General features: G+C 37.1%; 1 protein-coding gene across 2 annotated transcripts in view; it reads right to left on the bottom strand.

Annotated features, from left to right (window-relative positions):
• The window catches only part of DPH6 (diphthamine biosynthesis 6), a 179377-nt gene that overhangs the window by 8062 nt on the left and 156446 nt on the right, over positions 1–14869 (bottom strand). For both annotated transcript variants that reach the window (XM_060004955.1, XM_060004954.1), the window contains exon 7: positions 1694–1788. In XM_060004955.1, coding sequence (XP_059860938.1) covers positions 1694–1788 — 95 coding nt within the window. The remainder of the gene's footprint in view (positions 1–1693; positions 1789–14869) is intronic.

Here is a 14869-nt window from a genome sequence, read left to right on the forward strand (position 1 = left end):
TTCCACCCACATAATTATCCTCAACAAATGATTATCCAGTTCAATTGAACAGCTCATTTTGGCACTAGAGGGTTCTAATACACCTTCCCTGACATCCTTCTCTTCAACAGCATGATTAACTCCCATCATGTCATTGCCTCAGTCAGGTTGAGGTTTCTCTATCTACACAATGATGAGGTGAAAGATTCATTTTTCAGGTCTAAAGTACTATGATAAATAAACCTTATGGTTATGTAGTGTAAAGCAGCACATTTCTTATAATTCTATGTTGTCCATAAAGAGTTCTGGGTGCTCCAGGACCTCAAGTTGTGCAATGAACAGGAAGAGTATTATTCTTTGGCCTTCTTTCTCTTATTGTGCTTTTTATTTTTTTCTAATTTGGTTAGTTTAGTAAGTATATTGCAAGTTTCCTATTATACTATAATTTCACCCTAGCATGGAAATGTTTTTCTTAAGTAACCAAACAGTATTATTTCATAGAAGTAATACCTAAGGCACAGTTCATTCAATGAATTGTTCTGTGATCACTGAAGCCACAAGAAATACCTCTCGTTTATGAACTTATTCTTCTGACTCTTATCCTCTACCATTTTGTGTCACAATTTTATGCAGGTGTGTCTTCCTTCCACCCTTCTGGAGACAGGAACTATGTTTCAACATCAGTGGTGCCCAGTAGAATGCTTTAGACATAATAGGTACTTGATATATATTTGCCAAATATATTATTATTATGTTCGATGATTATTAATGGAAAACAAATTAGAAGAAATGAGAGAAGCAAGAGTGGGTGAATATTGCACAGGGTAATGGAAAGGTCTTGGCTATGTTACCCAAGATAAATGTAACTTTTAGAAAATTCGCCTGGAGTTGTCTTAACTTCTCAGAACATTCTTTCCCTCATTATTAATATGTACAAAGAAGTCACCTTTCAGTGTTGAAAATATTAAAGCTGTCCATTCGATACAAAATTCTAGTCTTTCATCAGATGAGGTTTCTGAAATCAAGCATAATTCTGACAACCTTTTCAAGAAGCTGAAGAGCTTAGGAAAAGCAAATGAAGTGCTCTCTTAGCATATGAGAGGAGTGATAGAAATTAGAGTATGGATAATAATGTTAACAAACTGAAGAAAGTTCCTACTTTTTGCTACACGAATTTTAACAATTTATGGCAAAGAAATCACACTATTCACCAAAAAACAGAATTCATTTAAAAACAAAGTTTATATGTAAAAATAACCCCAAATAATTGAAGAGAAATGTTTAGTATTACCATTCTAAGTTATTAAAGCCAAGAAAAAGGAAAAAGAGAATGGAGTTAATGGAACCCAGAGGCTACTGATGTGGCAGTTTATCAAATGTAGCTGTAATGAAAGATAAATAACACAGGCAATTCACACTTCATGAAAGGATAAAAGTGTCAGTGTGTAGGTACCAGTTTTACTGTAGGCCATAATCAGCAAGTAAATGAAAGTGCAATGTCTAAAAAGTTTATAGGCTTCTATGAAGGCCTCGTCTTGTCATGTATTGATTTAGGTATTCAGACAACTTCACTGGTATTAAACAAATTGAGTGTTTGTGAACTTGGAGGACATGTTCTATTTCTCTTAACAAAAGTTGCCTCCAGCTTAATGTTACGTTGCTTCCATCACTTAAATTTGAGGAAGGGGAAGAAAATGCTGAAATGATATCTTACACAATTATTTTCTTCTTAAATAGAGGGCAGTCCAAAGTGAACGTTTCATACTCTCCACCTTCTCCACAAACATGGACTCCGTACTTCTTAGAAAGCTGAAAATAGGGGAAGAAAAGAAAAAGAAAAAGAAGGAAAGAAACAGGAATCTTAAAATTAGTTAGCAAAAATGTTCACTTAACTTATTTTGTCCTAAAAAATATCCATACCAGAAACTTTAATTCCAAAATAGATGGTGAGCTACAGGAAAATAACTGTATATTTCTGCTTAATATGTGTTTAAAACCATATGAAAAATGTTATCATAAAGCATAGCATTTTTAATAATCACCAAACCCTTATAAAAAGATGTAAGCGACCAACATTTTTGTGTATAATGAGAAAGCGTAAAGATTACTATAAAGTTTAGGAATGCCACTAGCTTTAGCTTCAAAGGGAGGCTAAGGGGGAAAGATACTAAGTAATTACGCAGTAAATGAGAATATATGCAGCCAAACTGTGCTTTCCCCTGCCCTTTGACGTACATGTAGAAGGGGAAAAAATGTTGTGTTTAGAGCATTTCTCAGAGACACAGAGAATGTAATCTAAGGCCTTTCCTTGGGCCTGTGCACACAAAGAAGCCATAAACATGGTTATTATGCTTAAGGTTATTATTAATAGTAAAGTTCCAAGGGAATCAAGAACTAATGAAGTTCCAATGCTGCAGACAAGCCCTAGGAAAGTATAACTCCCAGAAAGGCTGGGATAGCTTATAATGTTGTCTGATTAAACCTGAAATTAAAACACACAAGTAAATAAGCAAAGAAACAAAAAAATTCCCTGTGCTTTGCACTGAATATAAGCTGTGTTATTTAAATGATACTGAGAGTAAAATCATCTCTTATCTCGTTGGTACATGGCTGGAATCAGTGCTGGGGAGCATTCTCACTGGCTTGCCATAGAATCTTCCTGCTCTCGTGTGGAGGTTTTAGCACTATGATTCCATCTCCTTCATTCTGAATTTCATAGCTTTCCCTGCTTACAGTCTCTTCCAGCCCAAAGGAAGAGCGACTCCATTGATGTTCTCTGTTACTGCCAGTGCTGGGACTGTGGCCTAAGTCTTTGGTTTTACCTGCACAGTTACACATTTATTTATTTGTTTTTTTTTGTGGTTGTGCTACCATTCCAAATCCATTACATTTCAGCTATTGACTACGTGCCCTTCGGGATTTAAAGCACACATCTATGAAAATTCTACTACTCCCTCTAAGGATCAATAGTAATGTGGATGACCTGTAAAGGCAAACAGCAAGAAAAGTGAAGGAAAGAAAATGGGGTGGCATTTTCTATAAGAACTCACATGAGCAAAGTGGATAAATGAAGTAGGGAATCAGCAAGGCAGAATTACGGCAGCTGGTCCTTATGAGAGCAGATAACAGGAATACATTACTGTGGTAAACCAAATTAAATTAATGTCTGCTTTGCAATAAAAAATGTAGGAATAATAATGGAATGTGGATTTCAGGGGTCTTTCCTTGTCCTGTCAGCTAGTGCCTGACCCCTTCTGTGCTGATCTCCCTTCACTGGTCTTCCCATTCTAGCAACTGTCTACCAAGTGAACCTTCTACTCTCACCTTTATGGACAGTCTTCTTATGTGGGAGTATACCTTAACAATCACTGGCTTCCTTTTATTAGAAAATCTTTCACTGAAGCTTTGCAAAACTTCTATAATCTACCACCAAAGAATAACTGGATTTTTTAAAATTAAAGTTGGCATGGCTGTTATCCTACTGATATCCTTTTATTAGTCCCTAGTAAAAGTAATGCGAGCTGCTATGTTAATCCAACATAGTACTAGGAAATCTAAAATATGGATGCATCCAGTGATATTTCCAGTTCATGTAAAATATTTCCATAATATTCATCCAATCAGTTCTTCAACAAATATTTATTTAACAGTGATTATTTGGCAGGCCTTGCTAGATGAAAAAGATCCAAAAGTAAACAAGACAATGTCCCTGGTCTCCGGAAGCTTCCTAAATATACTGCACCTTATATTTTAATACCACAATATGATGAAACAGTGATGTTGCTTCTATAAATGATATGTGCAATCTCTTCTCCCCACTACTACTGGTTCAGCAGCATGGACACAGATTCCAAGTAAAGAAATTTGGGTAAAGAGCCCAGTGGTTTTTATGGCTGATGAACCAAGAAGTAGTCTGTGAATCCTTAGGATGTCTTTTGCAGCCCCTCTAAACTCTACTAGCTTCAAGCTCTAGTAGATGCAAGTATCTAGAAAATTCGATCTTTATTGGCTGACTTTTAGCCAGTTCCAAGTCCCTTTGATGTCCTGAGAGACCTCAAGAAGCAAAGTTTATGCTAGCCACTTTCTTTAAGCCATTTTCTTTATCTAAGACATAGCACCCTGTTAGAAATCAACATCCTGGTAGCACAAAAACATGATGTATGCATGTGATAAAAAAAGGGTCAGTTTAGGTAGTAGAGAATTCAGATGTGTACATTCCAGAGACATATTTGTGGTACACAACATTCAATTTACTTTTCTAAAACATGTAGGATAGTGTTACTCATATCTACACTATTCACAGAAAGTAGCAATTTTATTCTAACATGTTTCAGGTCTGTGTTTGGGTTTCAACTCAAAATTAGCATTACTGTATGCCAGCACTTAATCACTCCAAATACAGTTTTTGCAGTTCACTTTGATAAGTTTCTCTATCAATTTCATTGTAACTGAAAATACTAAATAGGTAACAGTTTTTCTAAGGTTTAGTTTCTCACTGAATTATCATAATTCTTTCCATAATTTAAGTACAAACGATAGCAATCTATATTGAAAAATAAAAAATATTTTTCATATTGCTATTTGACAATTAAGGTCTAATGTCCATTAATTATTAAAACATTGTTAAATAGTTTCAGTTAGTATGTAAAAAGTGGAAGTAGACAGTTGTTATCACCGTAACACCAAAAACATGCCAGATAGGCTACAAAGCAACCATGCCTTTGTGTTTTACCTACAGAGATCCGAGAATGCAAAGAAGTCTGGATGAACTAACTGCAGAAAAGGGTAAGCCTTTCCTAGATGAGTGAAGATCCATGGTCACTTTCCTAATGGGGGCACAGACAGAGTAGAAGCAAATCTACGCTGACGTCTATCAGCGTATACAAAAAGCCAAACTCTTATGGCCATCTGTGGACCTCTGTGACGGACTATTAGAGTCCTGAGGAGACCCAGGGAGTGTGTATAGGCTGCCAGTTCTTTTTCACAGTCTTAACTAAGTGTACACAGTAGCTACATGCAGAGAGCTAGGGCCAGGGCAGAAAAGGGGAGAGAGATCCCTTTGAGAACACCTGCCCATCAAGTCTTTTCTACTGAACTTTCACTGTACCAAGGACTGGTGACAGGGCAGGAAGACAGAGAGATTTCAGCCAAGACTTGGAAAGCCAGAGAGGAGGCAGGGAAAGGCCAACAGCAGTAAGCCCTTGAAAAGGCAAAAAAAAAAGACCAAAAAAAAAAAACTGGTAGCAGGACTTTAAAGCAGGGAGACGGGGTAGGGGGGAGAAGGAGAGAGAGATCTCTAGACTCACTGGAGCACAGATCACATGCCCTGATAAAGGGAGAGACCTTATCCTGCTTTCAAAACATTTCAAACACGTAGCAAACTGAAACAACTCAAACCAGACCCAGCTCAACTGGAGATCAGACTAAAGAGAATAAACACCACAAACTAGCTGTCAGACAGAGGAAGGGGTGTGACTTTTCTGGAGTGAATATTTACTTCAGTCTCTACTGTTCTTTTTTATTCAATATCTACCATAATATATATAAAACAAATTAGATGGAACAGTGAAAAAGTTAAAAATGTGAACTGTAATCAAGAGAAAAACAAACAAAACAAAAACAGACCCACACAGTAACCAAATATTGAACTCAGTAGATAATGACTTTAAACATAACTACTATAAATACATTAAAGATTTACTGGAAAAGATAGACAAAATTTATGAACAGAGAGTAATTTCAGCACAGTTGGAAAACTAGGGATAGACAGCTGTAGGTTCATATTCTAGCTCCAGCACTTACTGAGTACTGGACCCGGGATGAATTGATTAAGTTCTCTGAATTTCCATTTCCCTAGGTAATACCTGCCCTTCGGGGGATGTTGTATTAGAAGATATAATACATACAAAGCTTTTAACCCAGTGTCTAGTGCATAGGAAGCAGTTGACATATGTTATCTTTTCTCTATTAATTTGCTATTCCCTTGGACCTTCTGCTCTTTATCTATATACTCCCATCTTTGAGGACCATGACCCCTACTATATCTATTACCTCTACTGCAAATGGCTCTCGAAGTGAAAACCCTAGCCATCAACCTCTCTCCCATGTATTCGCTCCCCCCATAACAAACGTTTATTGAGTGTTTTACTTGGGAGCATTGTTGTCTTACTTCAACGTGAATAAAACACAGTTCTTAATTTTTTCCTCAAAACCTTCTCTGCCTGCTCAATTTCTGTTCAATCAAACTTAAAATACTGGAGTAGAACTTAATTCCTTCCTTTCCTTCTGCCACACAGCCTACATTTTAAAATTTTCATGAATTCATTTATTGAATCTACAAATATTCACTCAGTACTTATTACGTGCCAGATGCTCTTCTATACACTAGGCATATGGCAGTGAATGAGAAAATGTATGCACTCCCTTCCATTCTAACATCCTTACTGATCACTTTGCACTTGAACTATTACAATAATCTCTTGTCTTCCTGCTTTATATTCACCCCTCCCAATCTACCCTACATGTTATCAACACACTAACTTTCCTTAACAATATGAGATGGCATTCATTCACTTAAAAACTTTTGGTGTTTGACCATTGCCTATTCAATGGAAATCAAGCTCTGTAAACTGAGAGTCAGACTTCAGCCATTTGGTCCCATCATTCACAAGAATACCAAGACATAAAGCTAATACACTGAATGGGAAAATAAAGTAAAATAAAGATTCAAAAGAATCTTGACTGGCTGGAAAAAAACCCCAAAAGATTAAATCTTAAAAAGTGAAATATAATGTGATAAACATAAACCCCAACAGGCAATTTCCTTCTCTTCAACTTATAGAAATCACTCTTATTATTGCCTGTGGGATTGTCCTATGCTGCCTTGTGACATATTTCTGTATTGCATTACTAGGTACCCCTTGAATTTAAATGTTTCTCATGAGACTATAAGTTTCTAAATTTCTTAAACCCTCTCATAATTTTTTCCTAGCAGTGTGTAGCACATAGAACACAATGACCAAATGGCTGTCTTCTCCATGGTTCAGATACCCTGTATACTCCCAGAAAAGGGTCCAATTGGCATGTACTGACAGGTATAGTTTCAGACACAAAGTAAGCCATTCCCAAACAGAATTATGAAGTAAAAGGGAGGAGTGATACCGAGCAGGGCCCTGTGGGCCTTCTGGGCACAAAGCCTTTCTGTGTCCTTCATTTCTGTGATTACAGGAAATAGCCTTCATTCAGCCTCCATGACCTTCCCTGAGTTCCAACATGCAGATTCAAGCAGTTGTTAATTAGGGAAGGGAGGGGATATGAGACAAGGGAGAAACAAAACAGTTAAGAGAAACAATAGTGCAGCCTTGGCACAAGGTCCTGGTTCCCCATCAAAGGATACACACAATAATATCTTTGAGCTGTTTTGCAGATACTGAAATCCCCTCCAGGTAGGAGAAGTTAACGGTTAACGATTGTATGCTGCCCACAAGCATGTAGACCCCAGACCAGTTGGAACCTGAAGGTTGATGAGGCTGACTCCTACTTACCTTACCACCAACCCATCAGAAGAATGTCCACGAGCTGATCACACCCTCTTTGAACCATTACTATAAAACTTCTCACTGTCCTCTCCAAGTTGGGACACATAGCTTTTCGAGGCAGGAGCCCACTGTGTCTCCCTTTGTCTGGCAAAGTAATAAAGCTATCCTTTTCTACTTCACCCAAATCTCTGTCTCCGAGATTTGATTCGGCACCAGTGTACGGAGAAGCTGAGCTTTCGGCATCAGGAGAAAGTTACTAATTTCTTTTTCTATATCGTTAGAAATAGGATAAAATTTTTCTACTTTTGGAACTCTAAAACTGAATAAAATTTACACATGGTTGTCAATGTTTTTCTTATCTGATTACCCACTGAATCAGGGATGTCACTATTTTTCCCCATTTTTAACCATTTGGGGAATGTTATATAGAAAAAGATTCAGATCAGATGGCCACTGGATATGATTAATACAGCTGTTATTCTGTCTGACATCAGTCAAACTGGTCCCATCCTTTGTATAAATACAAAGGTATAAAGCTAACACATCAATAAAATAAAATTTCAAAAGGATCTTGACCAGCTGAAAAGAAATATGTTGCTGTTTTCTAACCAGTTAAATTATTTTTGATAAAATAATAAGATCATTTTTTACTTATTTCACATTATAATTTCCATTGTATACAAGTATATTCCTTGCTTCACATATATCTAAATTGTGCTGTGTTCTCTTTTGGATAAAATTTTTATGGAAGGTGAACATTAATTTTCCAACTAACTATTGTTAAGATAAGCTTTCTAAAACACATTTTGAACAGATGTGGCCGACTTGGGTCATTTCATGGCTTATAAGAATGCCTTGGAGTCTGAGCATTTAAAAAGTGAATTCCTAGTAAATGAAAAGGAAATTACTTATATGATTCTATTTTTTCTGGCACATTTATTCATACAGATAAATATTCATATTCATAATAACTCCATTTGAGCTCTACTAATTATTGAACTGAAAAGGTTATGGGCATCATGATTTCCCTGTTTAATTTTTTTATCCTTTTAAAAGACTGTAGGGCTTCCCTGGTGGCGCAGTGGTTGAGAGTCCGCCTGACGATGCAGGGGACACGGGTTCGTGCCCCGGTCTGGGAAGATCCCACATGCCGCGGAGCAGCTGGGCCCGTGAGCCGTGGCTGCTGAGCCTGCGGCGTCCGGAGCCTCTGCTCCGCAATGGGAGAGGCCACAACAGTGAGAGACCCGCGTAACGCAAAAAAAAAAAAAAAAAAAAAAAAGACTGTAATACCATAATTGTGAGAATTTCTTATTAAATCAAGATATTTTTTCTTTTAAACCTACCTCATTTGCTGTTACTAATCTTAAAACTGACAAAAAAAAGAAAAGGCCAAATGAAATTGCACTTCCCTCATCCCTCCTACCACCTAGAGAAAACCATGAGGTTTAAAAAACTCACCACAATTTCATTTTATAAATGATGTATTTAACATACAAAATAATTTCATGCTGCATATATTCATTCATAGCACTTATTAAAGAAGTATTTATTGAATGTCTACAGTAGGTCTGGCATTGTTTTAAGTGCTGGGGATAACAATAGGAGCAGACATAAATTCTGCATAAAACAGCTTACTGTCTGGAGGTACAGACATAAAGTTAAATAAGCAATTACAATAAAGGGTAGGGATTGCTTTGGTGGATGCATGAGATGCGGTGGGAGTATAAAGCAGGGGACCTAACTGGAAGGAACTCAAAAGGCTTCTCAAAGAATCTGAAGGATGAGTTAACCAGGAAAGTCTGGAGAGAGAGAGAGGGAAAGAGAAAGAGAAAGAGGGAGAGGGAGAGGGGAGAGAGAGAGAGAGAGAAGGCAGGAGAGAAGAAAACTGTTCCAGAAGGAACAGCATGTGTTAAGTCCCAGAGCACACGATGGGTACTAGAAATTGAAGTAAGTTTAGCATAGCTGAAACATAACTAGACGAGTAATAGTGGAGAGGTGAGGCTGAAAAACTAGAAAGAGGACAGATGTTATGGGGCTTCATATGCCATACTAAGTTATTATCCTCAGATCACTGAGAACCCATGAGGATGTTTTAAACAGAAAACTGACCTGATCTCATTTGTCTTTTAGAAACATCATTCTGGCTGCACAGTGGAGAATGGGCTGGAGGGCAATAAGTCAAGAAGCAGAAAGAACTGAGAAGTTGCTGGAGGAATCTAGGCAGGAGGTAAAGCTTTCCTGAACTGGAGAAGTAGCAGTGAGGATGGAGAGGAGAGGGCAGATATTTTGAGAGAGGTTTTCTAGGCTGAAATAAGTGACTGGAGAAGTGAAGAAAGTTTAAAAAAAAGTAAGAAAAATTCCCAGCTTTCTGCATTGGGAAACTGGATGGATGGTGGTCCTGTTGACTGGTTTTTAGTATAAGTAGCAATGTGCTGGGACACTGTCTAATGACCTTATCTTTTTCAAATTTTATGCAGCATGTGGTACAACTGATGTCTCAAATCTTTGTGATTGTTTTCCTTAGGCTTCCATGTTACTGTATTTTCTAAGTTATTGCTAGGCTTCTCCAACTCCTTTCCCTCCTGCTGCTCCTAAATTATAAATAGCCCTCATGATTCTCTCTATAGTCTTCTTTATCAATTTATTCCCTCAGATAGCTTATGCAGTCCACGGGTTCAACCATCACCTTTATGTTATTCTGCTGCTGCAAATACGAACACTGTCACTACTAATTAAAGACAATTTGCTTTATGCCTTAAAGTTAAGAAAATGATGAAATTATCTTATTTAATCTTCAAAATAACTTTTAAGAATAAAAAAGAGCATCCGCTCTGAAATCAGATAGACTTAAAGCATAAATTCCGGTTCTGCAACTTCCCAGCTCTGTGACTCTGGAAAAGTAACTCACCCTCTAAGTGATTCCTCATCTGTAAAATGTAAACATTAGTAGTAGCAACGTCATAGGCTTGTTAGATGGTTAAATAAAATAATGCATAAAAAGCACTTAGCACAGAGTATGGCACTTAGTAAGCACTTAGTAAATACACAGCTTAACTATAAAAGTAGATAAAGCACAAACTGTAGTGAGGCACAGTGAAAGCAGCATTGCATAACTCATTAAAAGCAGTAGCTTTGGAGACACACTGCCCTTGGTTCAAATCCTAGCTCTGTCACTTTGTAGCTACGTGATCTTAGGTCATGCAAACTCTTGGAGCCTCAGATTACTGATCTGTACAATGGAGATGACAACAGCGTCTACCTCATAGGAGTGCTGTTTTCAGTAATAAAACCATGTGAAAAAATAAGTCTAATACACTACATAGCATATAATATATACTCAATGAAATGGCTACTAATTTTATTTTTTCCCTTTTCCAGAGGTGAAAACTAGGTTGATTTGCAAAGGTTATGTAGCTTAGAACTAAACAAACACAGAATTTAAAGTTGTGTCCTGACTCTGATAAATAACAAACCTTAGTCTTTAGCCTGAACATCTCAATTGTGTGCCAACCTCATAGTTTAAAAACATATGCCTTTGGTTTATATGTTATAATTTAAAACTCAGTATGTTTAAGACCAAGCTTATCATGTTCTTTCTCAACCCTGTTCTCCTCTGCAAAAATGTGTGCTTCTAATTTCCCCAATCATTACGTGTGGATTAATCTTTGATTCTTCCTTTCCCAGCTTCTGGCCATTTGGTGCTAGTTTCTTTTTCATTCTTCCGTCAAAATCTTTCTTTTAGTTGTGTTCTCTCTCTCCATCCCTACTGTCAGCGGTTTCATGCTCTAAGCCCTCACACCTGTTTCCTATAAGAGCACCTTAGACTCTTTTTCATTTCCAATTTCTTCTACTCCCAATCCAAGAATACTACTGCCAGACTAAATTTCCTGAGATATATTTTAATAATATAAATCCCTGTTGATGAGCCTTCTATATCTTGCTATTTCTTATCCCAAATTGCTTGGTCCATCTCTCAGGGCCCTTTATGATTGGGTCCTAAATTCCCACCTCACCTTTTTCTTATTAATCTACCAATACCAGCTCTTAGTTTCATTTAAAACAAGTTCATCATTGTCCCTGCATGTCTTCTTGCCAAGGAATCTTCTTCATATTGATTCACTGTGTTGCCACCACCCATGTAAATTTCATCCATCCTTCAGACCAGTTTAAGTGCTGAGGCTTCCATGACATCGCCTTCAGCTACTCTAGGTCATGTGGTCATCTTCCATCTCTTAGGTCCCAATTACATTTATAGCAAATACCAATTTGGCTTTATATGATCCAAGTTATTAGAGGCCTCCCCTCATTTACAAAACTCTAAGTTCCATGAAAAATAACTCTTTGACTTACTTTGTACCCCTTATAGAAGCCAGCATAGAACTGAGCACATAAGAAGTCCTTACAAATACTTAACACTCAGTTCTATTAGTACCACATGACACTGGCAGTTAAGAGTTCTTCTATAAAACACAATCAGAGAAATGTGAGGGACGGGTTCAAGGTCATATATTAGAACAGCCACTAAGTATGGAGGACCTTCACCTCTTCTCTTCAACTACAGCTATTAATGGGCACTATTTACTGCCAGGTCAAATTCCTTAAACTACACCTCTCAGAACTTTAGTCCCTTTCTCTAAATCCTGCAGTTAGTCCTCATTGTTTAGATAATTAAATCCACACTTCAGTATTCAAAATCTCTCACGATATGGCTTTGACTTCTTTTTTCAGCTTCCTCTCCCAGTACTCAAAATATACTCCAAACAGTTCAGCCAGTCAAAAATCCTATCCATTCTTAAAGTCCAGTATGGCTGTCAATTTATCTCTGAATTTACTCAGAATTCTCTCAACAACATATAATTTTCTTTGAAATTCTACGGTACATATTTTTTACTTTTTTTAAGAATACATTTTAATACACCTAGTAATTTATATTTATAATACTCACTGGACTCAACCATAAAATTCCACATATTCTTCCAACTCACTTATGTTCAAAATTCAAAATCTCCCCTCAAGGAAATTCTACCTCCTCTTGACTTTCAAGGTCAGTTAAAGGTGTTCTTTCCCATAAAGTTAGCAGTACAGGGAACAAGCCTTAAAATTCTGTCTCTCTCACCCACACCATCAAATCAACTTTAGTGAAATTCTCTTTATCTTTTGCTTTTAAGTGATAGGTAGCTTGGATTGTAAATTGCTCTTTTGTCAAACCCATAAGGAAGACAAGCTAACTCATATAAAACAGAACTTGAAATACAGCTTTAAGCTTGAAATCAGCATTGCACATATCTGGCTTTAGCTCTTATAGCACCTAGCTGAGTGGTATACTCCTTAGTACATATCTACTTACCTTTGACTCAAGGCTAGAAGTCCAATTTCCCAATTCTATGTGAATAGTTCTGGAAAAAGCAACCAATTCTATATATTCACAATTTTTATATGATATGGTTTCATTCTTCCATTTAGCAGACAACTTTTACTTGGATGATCTTAAGAAATCTCTCGATTTAAGAGTAACTGCTTCTGGTAAAGACAGTGGATTGAATCCATGCATCTACTCCCACCCCCTTCTAAAACCTTCATGGGAGGTATTTCATAAAATGGCATAAACTCAAAAAGATGCAGAAAAGCAGAGAGCAAGTGACAGGATCAACAAATTTAATAGACCCAAGAACACTGGATCCTAGGCCGACCGACAGTGGAGAATGCAGAGGACCAAACCAATTTACTCAGTAAAATAACTCCTTCCTCTAAAACAATAAGGTAATGAGTTGGTGGCACTGGGTACCTCTGGAAGTAAAGGGAAAATGTGAGAAGGACACCAAAATAAGAAGGGTTGATTGGCAGTGTGTTTAACAAGCAGTCAGATCCCCAGATCCTTTCACTCTAGGCTGGCAACTGCCTCTCCTCCACCATGGCAGAACATTGAAGGTTTATTCTCTGCAGAGGGTGAGACAGAGGAACTAGCCTGGGAGAAAAGAAACACAGCTGAGGGCAGAGGTACTATAATAAAAACAGAGGGATTCAGTTAATGTATGCACACAAGATTCGGAGACCTCTAGCATTTTCCTTGTTCAACTCCCAGAAAACAAAACAAACAAAAAAACCTGCAGCATGCGTTCACTTCAAGAGCAGACTGGAGAGTCCTTTTCTTTGAAATCTAACTAGCTCAGATTAAATGACCTAGATATACTTCCCTGTAGTGAAACTCAAGGTCACAAAGCTCCATCCACACACTTAGTGCTTACCACAAAAATTTTAGGTCCCTACTCTCAAATATGAGTAGAACACCAAAGATTAGCAGAAACATCTCTAAAATGAAAGTTAGAGACACCAAAGTAAACAATGGAGAAAAAGGACTATGCAGGAGAGAAGAAAAATTTTAATAAGGATAAAGTATTATAGATTAAAAAAAGAACATTCAGAGAACAAAAATAAGTTTTTAGAAATTAAAAATAAGATATGGAAAAACTCAATTAAAATTTTTGAAGGTAAAATTGAGAAAGTCTCCCAGAAAGGGGAAAAATGATGTAGGTAAAAATTAAAAGACATCTAAATAATAGGAATTCAAAGAAGCAAAATCAAAGGGGAGGAAAACACCAGTGAAGTAATTCAAGGAAATTTCCCAGAACTGAAATTTTCAAGCTGAAAATTCTACCTGTCTCAGCACAATGGATAAAAATATGCACACCCAAGACACAGCACATAAGACTTTACAATTCTTGGGGCAACAGAAATATCTTACATACTCTTACAGAGAGATGGAGAGAGAAATAAATAAGGTTGCATACAAATAGTCAGGAATTAGAATGACTTTAGGCTTCTCAACAGCATATACCAACTGCAAGGGAATGAAGCCATACTATCAAGATCCAGAGGGAAAATATTCCAAAAATAGAATTTATGACCTGCTGAAGAACCAATCAAATGCAAGGAAATAATGAAGACATTTATAGATATGCAGTGTCTCAAAACACTTACCTCCTGTGGACCATTTATTAAAATCTTATAGAGAATGTGCTTCACAAAAATGAGAATAAAACAAAGAAAAAGGAAGATGCTGGATCCAGGAAATGAGGGCTTCAACAAAGAAGAAAGGTAAAGGGTTCTCCAGGATTATGAGATGATACGATGACAGCCTCGTAACATAGAAGGAAACTGGCCCAGATTACATACAGGTCAGAGGGCCCTGGAAACGACTTCAGGAGGAGGAAACTGAGAAACTACTTAACATGTCTGAACATCTGGCTAAGAGACTATAAAATTGGCAGTGAGTACAGCACTGAATTAGTGATTGGTACATGGAATACTAAATAAGTGAATAAAACAAGACAATTATTAATTCAAATGAAAAA

This window comes from Delphinus delphis, chromosome 2, assembly GCF_949987515.2.
Source record: "Delphinus delphis chromosome 2, mDelDel1.2, whole genome shotgun sequence".
Lineage (NCBI taxonomy): Eukaryota > Metazoa > Chordata > Mammalia > Artiodactyla > Delphinidae > Delphinus > Delphinus delphis.